The sequence below is a fragment of the Malaclemys terrapin genome, chromosome 1 (assembly GCF_027887155.1).
Source record: "Malaclemys terrapin pileata isolate rMalTer1 chromosome 1, rMalTer1.hap1, whole genome shotgun sequence".
Lineage (NCBI taxonomy): Eukaryota > Metazoa > Chordata > Testudines > Emydidae > Malaclemys > Malaclemys terrapin.
The window spans coordinates 73,296,434-73,320,992 of record NC_071505.1 but is presented as its reverse complement, the minus strand read 5'-3'; the positions used below and the strand labels follow the sequence as shown (position 1 = coordinate 73,320,992).

Genomic DNA, 24,559 nt, shown 5'->3' with positions numbered 1-24,559 from the left:
GTGCAAGTATAATGCATCTCAACCTTGGCATAAAAAGGAACAACATCCAAATAGAAGGAATTTCATTTAAAGGGCCCATTCCTTTCTCAGATTATCCTTTCTTGGAACCAGCCAAGAAAAAAAACACACAAAAAAAGGTCAAACTGAAACAGTATTGAGGTTTGATTTATTGCTTGTTTCCATTATTTACGCAATTATATTCACACACACATTCCATTCATACTGGTGACAGGCTGCAGATGTGGGTGTTACTTTCGATCTTAGGTGACTCAGACTGGCCAGGTTCCAGCTTCCCAGAGATCGAACTGCTAGGCGACAAGAACCCCCCGACGTCTCTTTGGATCTACTGCTTCCGGTCCTGAGTTTCTGCTGTCGTGGGTTCTCTCTCTCTCTGGCTGCTACTGCCGTAGGTTTATATACAGTTCCGTATACACCTTAATTATCCTTACACAGTAATATTTCGGTTCAAGCCTTGTGATTGGTTTCTTACACTCATACTATCTCACTCATTCCTTACATATTCCTAAGCATGAATACAGTTGGTAATATAGCTTTAAGCTAGCCTCTCTCATCAGCAAGGCCTTCCACTGCTGTTTGTGGTTCAGACAGGAAACTGCAAACTGCACTTTAAGAGCAAGGTGAAGCTGGCATAACAGGAAGCCTACACAGACACATTCAAAAAAGCAGATGTGGGGGGGCTATGGGCTGCCCCTCCTCCCCATGGAGCAGGAGCTGCTCCTGCCTGGCCGAGGCCAAGCCATGAACAGGGCCGCATCCGGCTATAATACCAACTGTAATAGTGGTTTGTGTTCAAAAACACTCTTTTCAACCCAGAATTATAACCCCAGCACTATTCACATAGGACACTACAAATCTAGATAATGACTTCTGGTCAGTAGAAACCTGAGCAATAGTTGAACTAACAAACAATCCAGAAAACAAAGACAAAAAATCCTTTAATCATTTTCTGGAGCCATCTAGTCCTGTTTCATAAAGAACACTCTTCAAGTACTAGGAAGTCTAAGAAGATGGTTTCATCCAGTTCTAAGTGTTGTACATACCCATATTAAGAGACAGTCCTGCTTGAAAAAGCATAAAATAGACACAACAGACGAAGACTGGGAGAAAGGGTGTATTACCCTATTTTAGAGGTGTGGAAACTGGAGCAGAGAGAGCTTGTGACTTGCCCAAGGTCATGAAGCAAGTCTCTAGAGGCCTAGGCTAGTGCCTTAACCCCAAGGCGTCTTTCTCCCTATAATTACTTTTCCCCTTCATGGACATTTTTATGACATTCGATTTACAAAAGAAAAAAATTAACCCAAAAGACCATAATTTACTTTTAAATGTTCATCAATTTTATTACATAGGAAAGCAACTACCATACAACTCTATAGTCCACAGGATAAGACACCTGCATCCAAACTAATGACTCACAAAGTAGTTCTTATCTGAATAAAGTACAAACAAAACTAGCCTGCTATACTCAATTTTTCATATTCACAGAAATATTTGGTATCTGATTTGGTATCATTTTCCCCACCGATCTAAACAAGATGCAAGACAGTGGTGAAGAAGGCTCTTGGTATATATTTACAGCTGCCATATTTGTTGTACAGTGCTCTGGTGTTAGTGTCAATAATTTAGATTTTCTGCAATTTTATACCTCAGAACTTGACACTAATCTTCAGAAGAGGCAACTTTTGGAGCTTTTGATTCACTCCATATTAGGCAGCACACTTTAGATTAACGTTAGTTAGCTAATGAAGCCAAGGTAGACAGCACTGCAGCATTCATAGGGACATCTCTGTCTTCCCTCCAAAGCGACAAATACATGCATAGAGATCATCTTAGATGCCTACAAAGAGACAGCAAATGCAGTAGAAGGAGAAAGCTGCAAAATGTCATTTTTATAGCCAAACTGAGGAAATTAAGGAGCTGATCCTGCAAACACCCAGGTGAGTAATTTACTGAACTCAACAGTACTACTCACATCCGTGTCTCATGAGTGAAAATTTAAAATCTGTGCAGAGGACCTATCCCCTATGTAAGTCCTCCCTCAACCTTTATTTTGAGGTTTTAAGTAGTGGCTAGTCTTGCTGCTGGGCCATGCCTAGGTGGTGGATTTCACCCGAATTGAACAGAAGAGCAGGATTGTTAATTTATTCATCCTGGTTGGTAAAGCATAAGATTAACTATGGACTCAATTATTATGTGACTCTACTCATTCTATCTGAGTGTTGACAGGGCCAATTCGATCAGGTTCTCCACTTGTGAGGTCATTATATAATGCCTGTATCTGTAATTTTCACTCCATGCATCTGAAGAAGTGTTTTTTACCCACGATAGCTTATGCCCAAATAAATCTGTTAGTCTTTAAGGTGCCACTGGACTCTTTGTTGTTTTTGTGGCTACAGACTAACACCTGTATGTATCAGACTACCCCCTGATACACAAATCCCTATAGATACTCTTTCAAACAAAATATATCCCTCAGCTATGGACCGATCTGTAAAATAACTGGAGATCCCTAAACTATCTTCACTAAGGAACTCTCCCTTAGCATAGCTTCACTAAGTGAGTCTCTCGCTCATTATAGCAACTTTTGAATTCACATGTTGCTTAATGTCATTTTGTATGGCAGGAAATGCTGACTTCTTTGCTTTGAATGTTTGTTTTTTAAAATCTATTGTATGAATTTTGTAAATATTTATTTTAAAATAAAGACTATTAATTTAATTCTGCTTTAAAAACTACCACTTGAAACGGAGAACACACTCAAATGTACAAGCTCTCTCCTTTGACTGCGTTAGCAGCTGCAGCCTGCAATGACCTCATAAATGCATGGGGTGCTCAAACAACTCTCCGTGATATTCAGCACCTTCTGAGAATGACTGCACCATAACTAAGATGGGGCAGAATTTGACTGGGGCTTACCCAGGAAGGACAGCTCTGCTTTATGGGGGGGAGGGGAGAGAGAGAAGGAGGTCAGAAACTGCTGTAAAAAAGATGGTCAGTGGCTCTTTGTTTATCATCAATTAGCCAACAGTTATCATGTTACCTGGTAGCTGCCAGTGTTCCCGTTTCTCACTGCAAGCCTGAAGCATGTGGTTAGCTCAGCAGCAGTATACACACATAGAATCTGGTTATCCCTTTCATTATCTTAAGAGTGGCACGCACTGTAAAAGGCCAGAAAATTCCAAATTTAGATGATCCATCATTAAGTCAACATTCTGTATCTTATTTGTTTTTAATATGATATGAATTAAGGATATAGTGATGGTCATCCATAAACAGATGTTCACAGATTTTAAAGCTGGAAGGGACTATTATCATTATCTACAATCACTTCCTGCATAACACAGACCATAGAACCTCACCCAGTAATTTCTGCATCAAGCCCATAACTTTTGTATGAGCTGGAGATATATTTTAGAAAGATATCCAGTCCTAATTCAGTCTTTGTCTTTCCTTCCTTCTTTCCCCTCTATTTGTGACATAACTTTAAAGTAAAGATGCACATGAAAAGCATCAAGCAAATTAGCATGCTGCACCACCAAGTCAATGGCCAAAAAGCCATAAGTCCACAATCAATAAAGATAAAAAATTTGGCTAAAAGCCAATCCTAATTCAGTGGCAAAGTGAAGGCAGCAATTAGGAATAAAAAAATCAACATACAACAAATGGAAAAAGGGGAGGAATAGCAATTGATATAAATTAGAATGTGTGAAGTGTAGAAAATGGATAAGGGAAGCTAAAAACATCGAGAAATCCATGGCTGCGAGGGCTAAGGACAATAAGAAGGAATTTTTAAAGTACATTAGGAATAAAAGAAATCCTAGCAATGGTATAGGCCCATTACTAGGCAAAGATGGTAAAATTGTTAATACTGCTGCAGAAAATAAATAGCTGTGTTTTATATTTGAACTGAAGCAAGATTATGCGCTTGTATTGTCCAGTCCATTAGTCCAAGAGGATGTTAAGCAACATCTACTAGTGATTAACATTTTCAATTCAGTAGGCCTGGATAACTTTCAAAAAGCTTCCAGAAGAGTGGAGGAATGTGCCAATATTTAAAAAGGATAAGTGAGATGAACTGGGTAAATATAGGCCAATTAGCCAGAAATCAATGCTGGACGAACTAAAGGAAAAGCTGACACAGGATTCAACAGATAAGAAATTGAAGGATAGGAATATAATTAATGCTAGGCAACATGGTTTTATGAAATTAGGTCTTGTCAAACAAACCTGATTTCATTTGGAAAAGCTTACAAGTTTGGTTGACAAAAGTAACAGCAAGATGTAATATACGTATATTTAAGTGATTTTGACAAAGTATCATGTGACATTCTGATTAAAACAATTAGCAGTATACGATTATCAATAAAACACAGCTAAATGAATTAAGAACTGGCTAAAAGACGTCTGTCAAAAAGTAATTGTCAATGGGGAATCATCATTGAATGGAGATATTTCTAGTGGGAATCCACTGGGATCAGTATGATACCTGATACAATTCAACATTTTCATCAGTGAGCTGAAGGTAAATATAAAAATCACTAGGGATCCAATTTGCAGATGACATTAAGATTGGTGAAATGGTAAATAATGATGAGGACTGGGCAGTCATGCAGAGCAATCTGGATAATTTGGTAACTGGGGACTATGCAAACAAAATGCATCCAAATACAGCCAAATGCAAAGTTATACATCTAAGAACAAGTACTCCTGGAGGAATTCTGCGCTACTGCGTGTGCACATATTTAATGAGCCCCACAGATTTCTAATTTTTCGCGCAGAAAGAGCTTCTGACAAAATATTGCTGCAGTTCTGCCTTTTGCCCACCAGAGGGTGCTGTGGCGACAGAACAAAGTTGCAGCTCCCCACCAGCGAGGGAAGAGAAAGAGAGCTGCCTTCCCAGCGCTTGTCATGCCAGGTCAGGAGACGGGGCTGTGTGAGTGAGGTGTCAGACAGGGGCTCATAAGGGCTAGTGGGGGAGGACTGGGGCAGGGGCTGAATGGAAGTTGAGGCACAGGGCAAGGGAGGTGCAGACACACATGGGGACAAGGGGAGGTGGGGCAGAGCTGCATAGGGACAGGGAGTGGCTGGGTGAGGGCACAGAGACTCACGGGGACAGGGCGGATGTGCCTGACTGAATGGGAGAGGCTAGGGGTCAGCCAGGGTCTGCATGGGGGAAGCTCCTTAACAATCCCTCCCTGCCTCTCCCCCCAAAAAAAATCTATTCCACACTTTTCCCACCACACCCAGGCTCCTTCCCAGCAATTTACCTCCCTCTCCCTCAACTCCTCCGTTACCCCTGACTCCCCCAAGCCTTTGCTCTGCTTCTGAGGGGTGTGGGAAATATGGTTCTGTGTTGTAGTTTAAATGAATTATTACTCAGAGTTCTGTATTAATATGCCTAGTAAGGAATCTGTTTGTCAAAAAACATTTCCTGAGTCTTTTTTTGTTGTCTGTATTGTTACAGACATACTTGTTGACAGGTAGTATTTTGAAATAAATGACCAAAAATAATTGAAACTGGTGTGATTATATTATTTTGACAAAATATGCAGAATTTTAAAATATTGTGCATAGAATTTTTAATTTTTTGGCGCAGAATTCTACCAGGAGTAGAACAAGGAACGCGGGCCAGACCTATAGAATGGGAGTCTGTATGCTGGAAAGAATTTAGGGGTCATAGTAGAGAAAATCAACGTAAGCTCCCAGTGCGATGCTGTGGCAAAAACTGCTAATGTGATCTTTGTATATATAAACAGGGTGTAGGAGTTGGGAGGTGATTTTATATCTTCATGCAGCATTGGTGAAACTGATATTGAGATAATGCATACAGTTCTGGTGTCCGCATTTTAAAAAGAAGCTGAAAAACTGGGGAGACATGCAGAAAAGAGACACAAAATTGATTTAAGGGCTGGAGAAAATGCCATATAGTGAGAGTCTTAAAGAGCTCAATCTGTTTAGTTTATCAAAAAAAGGTTGAGAAGTGACCAAGGGAAGTGGTGGATTCTCCAAATCATCTAATCAAGTCTGGCTACTTTTCTAGAAGATATGCTTTAGCCAAACAAGTTATTGTGTTCAGTGCAGGGGTTACTGGGTGAAATTAAGAACCTGTGTTATACGGTAGTCAGACTATATGATCTGATGGTCCCCTCTGGCCTTGAACTCTATGAATTTATGAATCCTCTTCACAAGGCTCTGTTAAAACTCTCTGCTGTAAGTATCTACTTCATTTCTGTCTAAACCTCCAGTATAATACAAATGACAAATACTGCCAAAACTCAAAATGTTTCACTGTCCATGATGATATGACACAGAAAGCAGCAACAGTCTTGTAGTAATAAAATTAGTGCCAGGTTATTTCAGACTTCTAAAATATGTTCTATAACTGTGTTACCGAATACAAAATTTCTTCATTTATTCCAGACGTTCGGAAGTTTACTGTTAAAAAACACTGTAGGATGGATAAAAGTCACATTATTGTTTTTTCTTCAGTACTTCTTCTACGTGTTTAAACACACCAGGATCTTCAATGGTTGGAGTTATCTGAGGGAAGAACATATATAAACATATGATAGAGAATTGCCAAATACCACATACAGTAAAGGAGAAATTGGTTCAATATCTCCTCTAATGCTAATTTTTCTAAAGTAATCAAGAAGAAAGCATTTATAAAGATTCTGAAGATAAAATATACCAGGCAAAAATAAAATGACATTACAATATCAGATATTGTGAACCAATAGCAAAATATATAAAAGAACCAAAAGATTAAGTCACTTCTGCTGATGTGCTAGCGTCCCTTGTTAGAATAAAGAGCACCTATAGCTTACCTGATATGGTTTGCCATTGACAAGAGCAGAAAGAGCAGAACGTGGTATTTTGCCAGAACGTGTCTTTGGTATCTGTTTCACAAACACTGCCTTTCGGAAAGCTGCCACTGGGCCAATGCTTTCTCGAACACGCTTAACAATTTCTTCCAAAACTATCTCCTCCTCTGTCTTTATACCTGGTGAGGAATTTCAGATGCTGTAACTACTTTACAACATTATACAAATCTTAGTGACACAAGACACGAGTCGATGAACAGTAATGAGCTCTCACCATTTCTTAATACACATAGTGCTAATGGGACAAGACCTTTTAAGGCATCCTCTTGGCCAACAACAGCACAATCAGCCACAGCTCCATGGGAAAGAACAGACTGAGGGAGAAAACAAAACAAAACAAAAATTAAACAGCTGAGTATATATTCTACTGTAATTAATATGCAGGTAGCATAGACAATCTAGTGTTTGGATGGAAATAAGAACAATCCCTAGGTAACACAACATACAATTGAAAAGGTAATAAAAATGTCATCTTTACAGCAATATTAAAATGACAATGTCACATTTTAACACGTTTCACAGGTTCTTAGCTGGAAAATGTTATGTTAATACAATATTATGATCCATGTTTCACACAGTTATGCAGGAAGGAAAGAGCAAGTGAGTGCTGGTACATTCTTGAATATCTGATCTATCACAATTCAGATATGTAATCTACCTGTAATCTTTCCAATCGTACAGAAAGCAGGGACTTGGAACTAAAGAGCCTCTTCAACCATAACTAGAGACTACAACTCTATAATGAAACACAAACTGCAGTATGTTAATAAGCGTAACCCCTTTGGGGTTTAGAGAGAGCATGGCCCTTTTAAATATTTTTCCTGAGGGGGGAAGTGCTGATTGTTCCAGAAGGAGGAAGTGCTATTGGTGGGAGGGGGTGCAGAGAGAAGGGAAGAGAGCCACAGGGGGTGTGTCTGGAGCTCCCTACAGAAGGGCTGCAGCAAGCAGGCCCCTCAAAGAGTGAAGCAGTCAAGAACCTGCCTGAAGCCTGGGAGGGACAGAGCGGCTGATCAGGGACAACCCAGGACAGGAGCCAGGAGGAGCACTGTGCCGTGGAGGAATCACCCAAGAAGAACAAACCGGAGCTGGACCCAGTATCACTGCTGTGCAGAGCTGCAGGGGGCTGTGAGTGCCTTTGCATTGGGAATAATGAGGGAGGCTGTTAGCTAGTTAAGTGGGGAGGTTGTCACTCTGCGTGGGTTTGCAGAGAGCGGCAGAAGAGGGCACCGGAGGGGTTTGTTGGGGGTAGTTTACTGGCGCCGAAGATGACCAGGAGCACCCAAGACTCACCACTGGACTGGAGCTTTGCCAAGGACTCCTGAACTCTGTGTGCAGACACATTGCTCGGTGACTGCCCTTCCAGACTGTGCTACCACTGGGCCTGTGGGGCCTTGAGTTGAATGCAACCCTGTTTTACCCTCCCCCTATATTTCCCCGTTGTTTTTTTCCTTTCATCCCTCTGTAAATAAACATTTCCCTTTCCTATATTCATTGTACTTTTCCGATGTGTGTTTACTCGGGAGGGGGGGGGGGGTTGAAACAAGTGCCCCTGGGGTGGAAGGAACTTTCCCTGCTGCGTTCCTGCGCACTTCTGTTGGACAGAGCTGCCTGCAGAGCAGATTCCACTTGACCACGAGGGCGCTAACGTTACATAAGTAATTTATCTGAAATTTTACTTTTTGCCAATCCAAACCAGCAACAATAAAACAAGTTATTACTGCTTCACATTTGTCTGTCAAGTTGAAGTATCAAATTAACATTTACAAAAATGTGTCTCCTTCCCTCCTAGTCACATCTCCTGCTCAGGGAACTTTCCTAACTGTACAAAAGAAAACATCATAATGGCCTGTATAATCTCCCCACTATTCATTGGTGACCTCTTAAAGAGGAAAAAGGGAGATTGAAATTGAGGAGAAGAGTCCTCATTGGTGGATCACCATCAGAGAAAAATTAATCTGCTATCTTTAGGGACTTTTAGGTGGATGAAGAGTGTTGGCAGGTGTACTAGGTGCTGTGCGAACATATATGAAGGCAAAATTCCTGCCTCAAAAAGCCTGCATGGAGCAACACTATGGAGTGCTGTAAGAACTTGCTAATGAGTACAAACCTGCACATGAATGTTGCAGCTGAAGGAAGCTAAAATGAATGAATGCACAGACCTTCATCTACTATCTTTCAGATATCTCTGAGAGTCCTCTCCATTTCCTCTCAAAATGTAGTCAAAACCCAGGTAAAACGAGACCTCAGTTTGCCTGGGCAAGAAACACTTCAGCTTTCCAAAATAGATATCCTGACTATATCCCCTGAAGTACTCTGTTTTGCTCTTCATATATACCTATTGGTCCAGGTGTCCAAAATGATTATAAAAACTATAGGATATGCATCCTTGATTTCCCTCCTAAGAAACTCTTTGGATCCACTGGTATGAGTGGTCCAACTCTTAATCAAACTTTCCTGTAGGAATTATATTAGTGATAATATCCATTAATGCTTTCCTCATTGGCTGATAAAATAGTATGCAAAATTTACACAAAATTCACCATGAGTTAACATTGTCCCAAGCCACTGTTTTTTTACAAAGAGTTAAGCAACAAGACCAAAGGATAAACCATTAGCATGAGCTAACGCTTCTTTAAAGAAATAGCCTATTGCAAAAACAAAGATTCGCTCCCACACTAATGACAGACAGTAATCTAAATCCAATAATACATGCCTCAGATTGCAGGGCAGCTGTCATAAAGTATGTGAAACCTCCTCACACAAACACACTGAACATTCCTTTGCTTCCTAGTTTGTAAGTTCAATTGACACTATTTTTGCAGCACACATGTACATGATATCAACATGCTGAAGCTTTCTATACGTTTAAGGTAGCAGTGATTATCTATACATATTTTGCCTTAACTGGCACAGCATTAAGATAAATATCCTGTTATTTATGGAATTAAGTTATTTGCAATAATATGAAAAGCAGAGTGCAGAGAAGATACAACGAGTTTCAGTTTTTAAATAAACTCAAGCCATTTTCACACGCACAAGGTACCATGTAATATTTTGTTATTGTAACTTTATCTGTTAAACTTTCAAAACTTCTACTGTTTGGTTCTTTATCAGGGAAGAAATTCTTTGCAGGCTAACAAATTGCTCTGCTCTGTAACATTTATGTGGTCTGAACAATCCACAGGAGTCCATATATCTGGAATCGAGCCAGTTGAGCGCCCCAACCCTTTGTGGATGCATTGGTCACTATCATCTGAATGGGAAATATTGGAGTAAAAGGCACCCCCAACAGACATTGCTTGGTTCTAGCCATCAATGAAGGGGTGATCATTGTGTGGATGTTTGGATAGTAAACTGACCTGATCCAGGACTGAAGAGGTCTCATCCTCAGTCTGGCAAAGGGTGTGATATGAGTACTTGAGACCAATCTCAGGCTTGAAAATAAATATGAGAGATAAATTCTGGAACTTCTCCTGAGGCAGGTATGTATGCCTAGGAATTGTATGGGCCGAGATTGAGCCTGAGATTGAACTTTAGAACCAAGTTTGAGAACAGATGTAGATTCCATCTTACTGAGTCTGAGACCTGTTGAGTTGATCTTCCCTGATTAACTAATTGTGAAGAGACAGGTAAACATAAAACCCTCGATGATGAAGATGGGCGGATACAAACAATAGACATTTTGTAAACACTTGGAGTGCAGTTGAGAGTCTGAACGGAAAGACCTGGAATTGATGGTGATTGCCTAGTACTTGGAAATGAAAACATTTCTTGTGCAAAGGATGTATTGCACTGAACCGAGTGTACTGAACCAATCAAGTATACTGAACCAATCCATGGGATATAAAGAAGGTATGATGGATGCCAGAGTCAGAATTTTGTATTGGTGGTGACAATGTTGAGGAGCCTAAGGTCTACTATGGAGTACCTGGTCTAGTATACTTTTTTGATATAAGAAAGTATGGGGAATAAAATCTCTTTCCCCCAAAGGCTAAGGGAACCAGCATCATTTCCACTAACTCCTGTAGTGACAGTTTTTCCTGATGCATGAGAATGGTGCATGAGAGGGAATATGGTATGGAATTGGAGAGTGTATCCTGTCTGGATGACCCAAAAGCGCAATGTTATTGAAGTCCAAGCACTCTTGAAAAAAGAAAGGCAGGTCCCAAAAGGGGGAAGGGACGGGTACCAATCCACATAGTCTAGTGCAGTAACCTCCACTGAAGTATCAAAACTGTTGCTTCTGAGAATGAGATGGTTGAGTAGAGAATGAAGAGGACAGTCTTCTCTTTTGGAATCTCTGACTCTTTTTAAACTGATCTTGCTGCTTCTGATAATAAAATTAGGATAAAACAAAATACATGGTTGAGATCTCTGCCTTGAAGAAAACCATGACTGCAATTTTGTCCCATTGTATATAACTGTATTTGGCTAGCATAGCTATGTAGTTTGCAATCCTGACCTGAAGAGATACCACTGAATAATCCTTACAACCAAACAGATCCAATTTCTTTGCCTCTTTTTCTCATGGGATGGCCTTCATTAGCTGCAGTGACTACTAGAGATGATGGTGCCAAGTGACATAATATCTTTTATTGGACCAACTTTTGTTGGTGAAAAGTACAAGCTTTCGAACAACACACAGCTCTTCTTCAGGTCTGGGGAAGGAAACAGAGATGATGGCAGCAGATGCGAATAAAAATACTCTAACCCTTTAAGGAGACCTTAATACTTTTGTTCTATTCTCTTTCAGGTTGCTGAGATGCTGGAGTAGTCTATAATTCCTTTTGCAGGTTCAAGAATTCCCTCATTAAAAGGAAGGGCTATTCTTCCCTGACTGTTGGGTTGCAAAATGTCAAATTGCCATTAAAGGAAGTCTTTGTCTATCATTTAATAGCACCCCCTGAAGATTCCTTTGCCTGCTCAGTCAGCTGCTTTTTGTATATATCAAGGAAAATACAAGTAAGTGAGTAAAGAATAGAATATAACACATAAATGGAGACAACCACTAGAAAAGTGAACACACACAAAAGGAAAAGGAAAAATCTTAATCAATTAAACCCTCGGGAGTGGGATATAAAAATAAATTCAAAGCAGAGAAAAAAATCATGAAAAATTCAGTGCACCTCAGGGAAACATAACACACTGATACAACTTAGGGAAACCATACAAAAACAGTTGTAACCCTGAACTTGACATTATGGTCCCATCCCCTGCCGTTAGGTTCAAAGTAAATAGTTACCTTCCTTAAGTCCTCAGCCTCCCATTTTTTGCCTATGGACTAAGCCCTTCTAAAGCCACTACTCCCAGTGCAGTCTTTCAGGCCCCACACCTGACCTTGGACCAGGTATCCTCCATGGAGTTCAAAAAGTTTATAGATAATTCTGAAGAAGAGTGAAGGGGGTTCCATATTCATAAGTACCAGATAAGAGCTTTAAAAATTAGTAGAAAGTTTAAAAAAAATACAATAAAATGTTAAAAAGCATGCAAAATAGAAATATAGAAAATAGAAACAGCCACAAGTCATTCAAAAGCTGTAAAAATAAGAAACAAGAAAAAACATAAAAAAAAGAGGCAATGTTTCTAGAATGGTAGTTACTGAAACAGGATGCATTCCTGTTTTCTACAGCAGCAGCAGCAGCCAGACAGTCAGGAGGGCACTAGTCATGCTAAATCCCTTTAATATTAATCCCTTGCTTCAAAGAAAAGGTGAGCAACTCCAGCTGAAAGAGACACACACACACTGAGCACAAGATGGAAGCTGAAATAAACACAAATACGTAACAACTATTAATTGAGCAACAGGATAAATGGTAACTTCTGTAGTTTCACAGGGCCCTGATGATACTTATAGAAAACCTTGGTGAAATAAACAACTCTTATTGGAACATGATGAAGTTGAGATTTATAGTCAAAATCTGAGGAAAAACTTGCTCAACTACATGTAGCTATAATGGAAAGGGAGATAAATATTCATACTCGACAAGGTGACTGTCATTTAATTAAAGGAAGATTCACTGAGCTTCTAATTCTGTATTTACTGATCTTACTGAAAAGTTAATTGTGTTGTTGTTAATGTTTTCTCATTTAAATAACAGTTTGCTCTGTAAACTAACTACAATCTAGCTTTTTTTAGCTTGGTTTAAAAGGTGAATTGAAAAACTAAGCATTTTCTTGTGATTAAGTGTATATTGTTTTCAGGGGAACAAAATTACAAAACAGTAGGGAAGACGACAGAAAAACAAGAGACTGAAATTAAAGAAAAGAAGAAAGCTCACATGGTACACAGAGATAAAGTAGTACAATATTAAACTTCGGGTAATTCACAACACCAGCCATTTTATCAGCTTCAGATCCAGTCTGAAAGATAAGGAACAACGCCTGAATAATTTGTTTAACGATACAAAAGTAAAAGACCAGTGGTGAGATTCTGTGTTGCGTATCTTCAAGCCATCTTTCTGCCCTGCTAACCCTGGGTTGCTCTAGGGGCCGGTGTGGTCCCTTGAATAACTTAATATTGAAGGGCAGCCTAAATTAGCAGAATCCCTGAAGTGCCATGCTGTTGCTGTTCCCCCCATTGCCCCTGGTTTAGACATGCCCCTTATGCCAGGGGCTTGAGGCATGGGTCTCATACGGCCGCATAAATTACCTTGTGTAAAGTCCATATTGGGGGGTGGGGGAGATGATTTGATCCTCCCCACCTAGATCTGGTGTTGTGACAGCCTGTCAACCTGGGCTCTGAGCATAAGCTTTCGTGGACTACAGCCCACTTCATCGGATGCATAGAATGGAATGAGTGAGGAGATATATATACATACAGAGAACATGAAAAGGTGGGAGTTCCCCTACCAACTCTAAGAGGCTAATTAATTAAGATGAGCTATTGTCAGCAGGAAAAAAAAAACTTTTGTAGTGATAATCAATTATAATCAAGATAGCCCATTTAAGGCAGTTTGACAAGAAGGTGTGAGGATACTTAACATGGGGAAATAGATTCAATGTGTGTAATGGCTCAGCCATTCCAAGTCTTTATTTAAGCCTAAATTGATAGTATCTAGTTTGCATATTAATTCAAGTTCAGCAGTTTCTCATTGGAGTCTGTTTTTGAAGCTTTTCTGTTGCAAAATTGCCACCTTTAAATCTGTTACTGAGTGACCAGAGAGGTTGAAGTGTTCTCCTACTGGTTTTTGAATGTTATGATTCCTGATGTCAGATTTGTGTCCATTTATTCTTTGGCGTAGAGACTGGGCTATCCTGATTATCACTACAAAAGTTTTTTTTCTCCTGCTGACAGTAGCTCATCTTAATTAATTAGCCTCTTAGAGTTGGTAGGGGAACTCCCACTTTTTCATGTTCTCTGTATGTATACATATCTCCTCACTATATGTTCCATTCTATGCATCCGATGAAGTGGGCTGTGGCCCACGAAAGCTTATGCTCAAATAAATGTGTTGGTCTCTAAGGTGCCATAAGTACTCCTGTTCTTTTTGTGGATACAGACTAACACGGCTGCTACTCTGAAACCTGGGCTCTGAGACTCACTTCCACAGGCTCCCACTCAATGTGTAGACGTACCTTGTGATGCCAGCTTTTTTGTACCCATTTTCACTGTTAAGTTTGTGCTCACCTCCTCAATTGCACCTGCAGAAATTCTATGACCTGCAACATTGATCACGTCATCAACTCGAGACATGACATATAAGTAGCCATCTTCGTCCATGTACCCAGCATCCATGGTATCATAGTATCCCTGAAAATAAAACCACAAGAAATAAATTGGTATTAATGCTAAGGTCATCAGCAATGTTCTACCAGCAAAATGGATGAGTGACTCACTCAAAATGAAAAAAGTTACTGGCCTGTTTAATATAGTCACCTCCCACCTAAAGTTTATGTGTTAAAAATTATCAAAATATTTACCTTCATGGTGCAAAATAGGATCACATCAACTTTAAAGGTGAAAAATCTTTATCAACTCTGCAGTTCCTTCTTTTCCCAATTATTATGTTTTCATTACAAGGATTTTATTCTGGAACACTTTATTCACTGTTCTTATTTCATAATACAGCTTGGGTTCCCCTCCCCGAGTGAACTCGGTGGGGTGAGCAGGAACAGTATATGCCCCACAAGTCCACTCACACCTTTTCCAGCCTGTTCACTGCTCCCTCAGAACCCCTGGAAGATGGGGCTCTCCTGAGTCCAGAGGAAGAGTGGGGGTTGTCTCTAAAGGATGGGGCAGCAAAATTGAACTCAGATTCTCATGATATTCCTGTTTCTTTTGGGAATATCTTGACCCAGAAGCATGATAGCAACACCTTGCCAGACCACAAAATGACAACTTGTCCACACATAAATCTGTTCCCTCAGCTATTTCCACCCTTGGACCAAATCTTCCTCCTTGGTCATGCATAGAAACACACACACACACACACACTTCTGCGTAGGGAGGAGATCAGCTTAGGTACAATCTCTTCCATGTGTGGATCTGATGGGGAAAGCGTAATTTATTCATCTATGAACTGATTCCCTTCCCTAGTCATGCTCCCCTCCTGCATATGTTACCCCACACAGAAGACAAACTGTATATTTTAGATTTTCTTTAAAAGAGAGTGACTACATTCTAATATTCTGCACAATGAAAGGTTTAACTTTAAATGATTTTAATCTTACATAGAGATACATATCAAAGCTCTCTCATCAAAAGAAGAAATGACAAAATCCTAACTACTAAGATCATTCAATGCCATACCATTACTGGTAGTTTATATAGTTCCTTTTGCAATTCTTACGGGAAATTTTTGGAAATATAACTCCTTGAACGTTTCCTGATTTTTCCAGAGACCCGAGAAGGCTCCAGGAGGCAAAGGCAACCTTACATTAAAAAGGAAAATAGTGCAGTAGTTAGAATAATAAGATACAAACTTAAAAACTTCAATGATGCATAGTATAATAGATAATCACAATGTGATAGAACTGCATTCATATTGCACACTCAGGTAAACATATGAGGATTATGCAATTGGATGACAGTTCCCTTAACACCTATATTGCTTAGTGACAGATGATTCTGAAAGTTATGTATTTCATAAACTATTGTTAAATCACATTCATATAGTTCTAAACTTGAAGATACAGCTAGCTGATACATTTTATAGAACACTAGGGCCTCCAACTTATAGTAAAATAAAGTTTGCCCTAGTAAATGTGAAAAAAGTGCTATAAATATCTGTCGTCATCATTCAGTTTAAAACATTGCCCAAGATAAAGCCCCTGGCACAAATACATATAGTATCTTCTATATGGATACAGACATTTTACAATACATACAAGACATATGTACACACACACACACACACACACATACGATCAGATCCTCAGTTTGTGTAAATTGACCCAGCACCACTGACTTCAACGTCATGAGGCTCTGGATCACAGAATTTTCAGGTGATTATAGTTATTTTAATTGTACAAAAATGAAGTGAAATTATGCGGATTAAACTGTAGGAATTATTGGGGGGAGGAAAATGGAAAGAGGTAAAAACCTATATTTTCAAAAATAAAATAATTTGGGTTTAATTCATAGAAGAAAACAGAAATGACAAAAGTTGAAATGCACCATGAGCTGAGTTTTCAACATGTGCTCCTTTCTGCCACTTTAGTCAGCATCTGAATGTGATGAAGATGAGAGAAGGAGTATTCCACATACATAATTCCTGTCAGATGGGAACAAGCTGCAAAGCTTCCTGGGCTGACAAGGAGAAATGGTGATTTTTTAAATTCCACAGAGTTGACTGTCGATAAAAAGTTCAAGGAAACTAGGTTTAACCCTAAAAAATATAAATTCGGGGGGAGAGGGGGGTGTTGAACTGGGATTCTATACAGGTTAACTCTGAAAGCAGGGTGGGGGAGAGAGATGCACAAGAGGGAAGAGAGAGAGTGTGCATGCATATATTAGATCAATTCAATTATGTGGCATAAAAGGTCTCCCTGGCATGAGTTTGGGATGGATGTATTACTCACAAGTAATACCTCATACATGGGATCTTCACTTTCACCCTGGCAGTCACCAAACACTGACAAACGCCACTATGATTCATAACACTATCCAAAGGACAATACCTCCAGCACTGAAACATTCCCAGTAGTGTAGCAGTGTTCGTAGTGATAAATATAAACTGCATGTGGGATTTTAGCCCACAGGAAACAGTGTTAGCAGGTCAACCACATCTACACTACAGGCTTTACTTTTATCAGCACAAAAGGACAATTTCCTTTTTTCTATAGAAAGTATTAACAGAATAAGCCATGGCAAAATAATCTAAATCATCACTGTTCTTCCTAAGATGATGGGGGCCTCTCAGGGTCAGACTCAGCTATCCTCCACGTGATTCACTTTAAGAGGACCAGAAGGGTGTATTTGGCAACAGGATGTGGTCAGGGGTTCAGCTGATGGGACACTTCCCAGTAAAGTGTATGAGCATCCATGGGGTATCTAGCCACTCCCCACATTGCCCATTTTGGTGGGTTTATTGGACAGCTTCAGGTGCCCAAACAGAGTGGGAGTACTAGTTGCTTTGCAAAAGAGTAACCCCATTTTTGTGGACATATTGCTTGAAGAAACCCAGGAATGGATCAAGCCATGTGTTTGGAAATGTGAGAGCTTTAAAGAAAAAATTCTTGTTCAGATTCAAGAGAAACCATGAGAGAACGGTAATTACCATGTTTGTTGCCTGGTTGCTAACTGTATAAGAATTCAAGTTTTGCACCTTTAATTTATTTGTCTGAGATGTCCTTATGATAGAGAGAAAGGATACTACACATTGACAGTCATTAATGATTTCTCCAGAGTTGCATACAAACACTCCCAATTTAGTGATTAAATAGAAGAACCCATCATATTTCTAAAATAAGAACCTCATTTTGATGTTTTGTAAATATGATTTCTGAAAATTAAAACCAGAAGAAATATGTAACATATGACATCAGGGAATCCTGATTTCTTGATTGGTCAATAGCAGTAGATCAGTACTTTAGCGACTAAACTACCTCATGCATAGCACCAGGTCATTTGCATAAGTCTTGCTTAGAGTGCAAGAATTTCTAAAGACATTAGTAATAATGTCAGGATTGTGTGTGGGTTTTTTGTTTGTTGCTGGGAACTGCAGGGGGCCGTGCCTGTGGACGGTCAACATCAACAAAATGTCTCGCGGCCTGCAATCAGATTACCCTGATGGGCCGCATGTTGCCCACTACTGGTGTAAAGAGTGACAGTAGCCAGGGAGACAGAAGTACTGGTAATTGCCTCTAAAAATAAATACAGAAGGCTTGTGACATTTACAGTCTACAGATACAAGGATTCTGGTTTCCCCCAGCAGTGGAATTTTCGCTTGATTTTTCTTTGCTAATGTTCCTTATGAGAACAGACAACATTCTGTTTTGCTAATAATAATGGTTACACACATAAACATGCACATATATATATATACATATTATATATAATCACAGAAAGGTCAGATTTTGTGATAAAATATCGGTCTCCTCATCAGGCTGCCTTTGCTAATGGAAGCTGGAGGTCATTATAACAATCATTTCAAAATGAACCCTCAGTTAATTAACGTTCATGTCCAAAGATTTTAGGCTCACAGAAGAAGAAAGAGAGACAAGTTGCCTCATGCTAATTTCATAAAATCATAGAACTGGAAGGGACTTTGAAAGGTCATCTAATCCAGTCCCCTGGACTCAAGGCAGAACTAAGTATTATCTAGACCAGAGGTGGGCAAACTATGGCCCGCGGGCCACATCTGGCCCGCGGGACCGTACTGCCCGGTCCCTGAGCTCCTGGCCCAGGAGGCTAGCCCGCGGCCTCTCCCCCGTTGTTCCCCCTCCCCTGCAGCCTCAGCTCATTGCACCACGGGAACAATGCTCTGGGCAGTGAGGCTGCGAGCTCCTGGGGTAGTGCAGCTTCAGAGCCCAGCCTGACCCAGTGCTCTCTGCTGCGCGGTGCGTGGCTGGCTCCAGCCGGGCGGCGCAGCTGGAGCACTGCCAGCCACCGGTGCTCCAGGCAGCACAGTAAGGGGGCAGGGAGTGGGGGAGGGGGGGTTGGATAGAGGGCAGGGGAGTTCAGGGAGTGGTCAGGGGCTGGGGGTGTGGATAGGGGTGGGGGTGGTCAGAGAGCCGGGAACAGGGGGGTTGAATGGGGTCGGGGGTTCCGGGGCGGTAAGGAGAAGGGGTGCTTGGATGGAGGAGGGGTCCGGGAGGGGGCAATCAGGAAGAAAAGGAGGGGTTGGATGGGGGGCAGTCAGAGGTGGGGGTTCCGAGGGCAGTCAGGGGACAGGAAGAAGAGATGGTTGGATAGGGCAGGGGTCCTGGGGGGGCCATCAGGAAGGAAGAAGGGGGTTGGCTGGAGTAGCAGGGGGCAGTTAGGGGCACAGGCTCCAGGGGTGGTCAGAGGACAGAGAGCAGGAGGGGTGGATGGGGCAGGGGTCCCGGGGGGGCCATCAGGGGGCAAGAAGCGGGGCGGGGTGGTGAATGGGGGCAGGGGCCACGCCATGCCTGGCTGTTTGGGGAGGCACAGCCTCCCCTAACCGGCCCTCCATACAATATCTGAAGCCCGATGCAGGCCTCAGGCCAAAAAGTTTGCCCGTCCCTGATCTAGACCATCCCTGACAGGTGTTTGTCCAGCCTGCTCTTAAAAATCCCCAATGATGGAGAGACCACCACCTCCCTAGGCAATTTATTCCAGTGCTTAAACACTTTGACAGTTAGGAAGTTTTTCCTAATGTCCAACCTAAATCGCCCTTGCTGCAATTTAAGCCCGTTGCTTCTTGTCCTATCTTCAGAGGTTAAGAACAACAATTTTTCTCCCTCCTCCTTGTAACAAGCTTTTATGTACTTGAAAACTGTTATCATGTCCCCTCTCTGTCTTCTCTTCTCTAGACTAAACAAACTAATTTTTTCAATCTTAGGTCATGTTTTCTAGACCTTTAATCATTTTTGTTGCTCTTCTCTGGACTTTCTCCAGTTTGTCCACATCTTTGCTGAAATGTGGCATCCAGAACTGAACACAATACTCCAGTTGAGGTCTAATCAGCGCAGAGTAGAGCAGAATTACTTCTCGTGTCTTGCTTACAATACTCCTGCTAATACATCCCAGAATTATGTTTGCTTTTTTTACAACAGTGTTACACTGTTGACTCATATTTAGCTTGTGATCCACTATGACCCCAGATCCCTTTCCGCAGTACTCCTTCCTAGGCAGTCATTTCCCATTTTGTATGTGTGCAACTGATTGTTTCTTCCTAAGTGGAGTACTTTACATGTCCTTATTGAATTTCATCCTATTTACTTCAGACCATTTCTCCAGTTTGTCCATTTCGAATTGTAATCCTATCTTCCAAAGCACATGCAATCCCTCCCAGCTTGGTATCATCCACAAATTTTATAAGTGTATTCTCTATGCCATTATCTAAATCATTGATGAAAATATTGAACAGAACCGGACCAGAACTGATCCCTGCGGGACCCCACTTGTTATTCTCTGGGAATGATTTTCCAACCATTTATGCACCCACCTTATAGTAGCTGCATCTAGGTTGTATTTCCCTAGTTTGTTTATGAGAAGGTCATGCAAGACAGTATCAAAAGCCTTATTAAAGTCAAGATATACCACAACTATTGCTTCCCCCCATCCACAAGACTTGTTACCCTGTCAAAGAAAGCTATCAGGTTAGTTTGACACGATTTGTTCTTGACAAATCCATGCTGACTGTTATTTATCACCTTATTATGTTCTAGGTGTTTGCAAACTGATTGTTTAATTATTTGCTCCATTATCTTTCCAGGTACAGAAGTTAAGCTGACTGGTCTGTAATTCCCAAGTTGCCCTTATTTCCCTTTTTATAGATGGGCACTCTATTTGACCTTTTCCAGTCTTCTGGAATGTCTCCCGCCTTCCATGACTTTTAAAAGATAATTGCTAATGGCTTAGATATCTTCTCAGTCAGCTCCTTGAGTATTCTAGGATGCATTTCATCAGGCCCTGGTGATTTGAAGACACCTAACTTGTCTAAGTAATTTTTGACTTGTTCTTTCCCTATTTTAGACTCTGATCCTACCTCATTTTCACTAAAAAGAAGAACAGGAGTACTTGTGGCACCTTAGAGACTAACAAATTTATTAGAGCATAAGCTTTCGTGGACTACAGCCCACTTCTTCGGATGCAGTCCACGAAAGCTTATGCTCTAATAAATTTGTTAGTCTCTAAGGTGCCACAAGTACTCCTGTTCTTCTTTTTGCGGATACAGACTAACACGGCTGTTACTCTGAAACTTCTCATTTTCACTGGCATTCATTATTTTATACGTCCCATTGTCACCAACCTTCCCGGTGAAAACCAATACAAAGAAGTCATTAAGCATCTCTGTCATTTCCACATTTTCTGTTATTGTCTTTCCCCCTTCATTGAGTAACGGGCCTACTCTGTCCTTGATCTTCCTCTTGCTTCTAATGTATTTGTAGAATGTTTTCTTTTTTCCTTTTATTTCCCTAGCTAGTTTGATCTCGTTTTGTGCTTTGGCTTTTATAATTTTGTCCCTACATACTTGTGTTATTTGTTTATATTCATCCTTTGGTGTTTGACTGAGTTTCCACTTTTTGTAGGACTCTTTTTTGAATTTTAGATCATTGATGGTCTCCTGGTTAAGCCAGGGTGGTCTCTTGCCATACTTCCCATCTTTCCTACGCAGCGGGATAGTTTGCTCTTGTGCCCTTAATAATGTCTCTTTGAAAAACTGCCAACTTCCCCTCACTTCAATGCGGCTTAGTAGGTATAGCACAAGAGTGGGACTCGTGAGATCTGGGTTGTATTTCCAGCTCTGATACAGGAATGCTGAGTGATCTTGGGCAAGTCATTTCCCCCCTCTGTGTCTCACTTTCCCCATCTTTATAATATGGATATTGATAGTGACCTTCTTTTGTAAAGCACTTTGAGACCTAAACATGAAAAGTGCTATTGTAAACACAGAAGGGTTCCTACAGTGTGAGTTTTGCAACTATACAGTAATTTTAATAATACTGGGCCTGATCTTGGGACAAGAACCTGTCAAACCTCAAAGTGATAAGTGGGAATCCTTAAGTAATCAATATAATTAATACATAATCTATATATCAGACTACAACAGGATGAAGAACAAGGAACAAACTGCTACATCCTTTTAAAAGGTGCAATAATACTCCACAGGCTAATGCATGGGAGAGAAAAGGCCATGACTATGCCTGTTCTCCCAATGCTTTAGGGTGCTATGTTCCTTATTAGCCCTGCTCTCTCCCAACAACATGGGTTGCCTTTCTGAAGTATCTTTATGGGATCTGTGGGAGGTCAGGGTGAGAAAAGGTCTCTTTTCCTCACCATTCAGAAAGGACAGTCAAACTCTAGCCTTAAATGAAAAAAAAATAGTAGTGTGTCAGCATTTCAGAATTTTTCTAGTACACAAAGGCTGTGCTGGAAACAGCAGCAAATGAGTTGAGGATTTACATTTCCTAACAACCCCAGATTTTTAGTTTATTATTAGTAAAACCTGTTAAAAACTGCCAAGAAGATGTCATATTGCTAGAATTAAACTTGGAGAAAAATGCTGAGACTGCTGACCGTAATTTCTACAAACGTATTTCCACTCAGCAGCATCCAAGTTGCAACTTCACAAGTAAGTAGCATAATGGTCATCATTCACCCTTCTCCACTTCACTAATGTTTTTTCTTACATTTCCGTAGTTTCACCTAATAGAATATAATTTAAAAGGGACACTGTGTCCAAGTGGTTATATCAAAAGAAGAGGGGGAAAAAACAACCTACTTCACAAGAGGTCTCGTGTTGTTTCTTAAGGATTCTTGGTGTATAATTTATTTTCTGATTCTCCCCCCACCATACTATGAGGGAGTGGTGGAGTGTATAAGCCCCACAACAGGGAACAAAGAGTTAACGAGCAGCTCTGGGCCCAGATGCCCTGCCCAGCCACACCTGCTGGGCACGCTCACAATGGTGGCATAGCTCAAAAGGCAGCAGCCCAGCCCAGTCAGGGTGGAGAGAGCAAGGGAGCAGCCCCAGGCTTGTAGCTCCTGCAGAGAGGCCACAGGAGTTCCTCAGCAACCTGGACCAGACCCCACTGTTGAGCTGCTGAAGGCCCCCATGAAGACTGGGCAAAGCGGGGCCTGATTGAAGGAAAATAGCCTCCGGATCACAGTCAGTGAGAAACCTCAGTGTAAGTTGATAAGCCAACCCCTGTGGTGACTTTGACAGAAGCCACGTAGGAAAGGACCCAGGAAACAGATTTGGTGGTGACCGCCCCCAGGGGGCATATCCGACCTGCTAGTCACAGGGCCCTGGTTGGAACCACGTGGAGCAGGGAGGTCCCGGGGTTACCCTACCACTGACCCTAAAGACTCTTGCCACCAGGTGATACAGCCACAGACTCTTGCCACTAAGCGATACAGCTGGACACAGACCGTACTCTCCCCCCCCCCCCCCGACAGAAGGCCATACTGCTACAATAGAGGATACTGTACTGGTATTTTACCAGGAATTACAGAATACAAAAAGTATTCAGATTCCCCACCTCCGCCTTCTCCACCAACTCATCCAACTGCAGCAAAAGTCAAGATGGGGGTTGGGAGGACAGAATAAAAACCCACAATACAAATACCCTTAGAATCTTTAAAGCTCTTTAAAAAGGGAAACTTGTTAAGAAAGCTCACTTTTGGCTTTACCAAGGCTAGCAATGACACTTTAAATGGTCCCCTATAGTATAGGCCATTAATGACAAGAACCTAGAATAAAAGGTGATACAAGATACAGAAATAGTTATACATGAATATATAACAAATAAATATAGTTCAGCTTAACTGCCACAAAGTCACCAAATTCACCAATGAGTACTCCTCCTCTACCACTTTTGGGACAAACAGTCAAGTGCTTCAAAATATTTTGTTGAGTGTTGGTATTTGGGGAAAAAAACCAGTTACTAACCTGTTCAGTAACTGTTGTTCTGGATGTACTGCACATGTCCAATCCAATCTTGATGTCTGTCTGCCCAGTGTACAGCCATTGGAAACTTTTCCCCTCAGTAGTACCCGTTGGGTAGCTTGAGCTCCTCCTGCTGGGACACACCACTGCATGCAGGTATAAAGGACAGAGCGGCCCCAGTTCCCCCTCAGTTTCATCTTGCCAGACCTCCGACACAGAGGGTTAGGAGGGCGGGTCATGATTGGAGAACAACTCACTCAACACTAGCATTGTCTCTCAAGTCCTGAGCAACACCACAACAGGAAGCAAATGGGTTGACTGAGAACTAGGTTGCCGATCTACAACTGTGGCTTTGGGCAGAATGCAGATAAGTAATTGGCTGGCTGATAAGGAAAGATGATACCACCTCTGGGACAAACCTCAGATGAGGCTGCAAGTAAACCTTGTTCTTAAAGAAGATTGTATAGAGAGGCCTATCCATTAAGTCATGCAGATATTCTACTCTTCTGGCCAAGGTGATGGCAACCAAAACTGCCATCTTCATTCACAGATGTAGCCAAAGGCTCAAACAGGGGAACCCATAAGTCTTGAAGGCACTAAATTTAGATCGCTTGGAGAAGGTGGTCTTGCAACCAAGGA

General features: G+C 41.1%; 1 protein-coding gene across 2 annotated transcripts in view; it reads right to left on the bottom strand.

The window, feature by feature from the left end:
* Positions 1-1,332: 1,332 nt before the first annotated feature.
* Positions 1,333-24,559, bottom strand: part of ACSS3 (acyl-CoA synthetase short chain family member 3) — a 122,118-nt gene continuing 98,891 nt past the window's right edge. For both annotated transcript variants that reach the window (XM_054027343.1, XM_054027352.1), the window contains 5 exons: positions 15,692-15,773; positions 14,530-14,652; positions 7,117-7,216; positions 6,846-7,021; positions 1,333-6,558 (listed from right to left, as the gene is read on the bottom strand). In XM_054027343.1, coding sequence (XP_053883318.1) covers positions 6,490-6,558; positions 6,846-7,021; positions 7,117-7,216; positions 14,530-14,652; positions 15,692-15,773 — 550 coding nt within the window. In that variant the 3' untranslated portion in view covers positions 1,333-6,489. The remainder of the gene's footprint in view (positions 6,559-6,845; positions 7,022-7,116; positions 7,217-14,529; positions 14,653-15,691; positions 15,774-24,559) is intronic.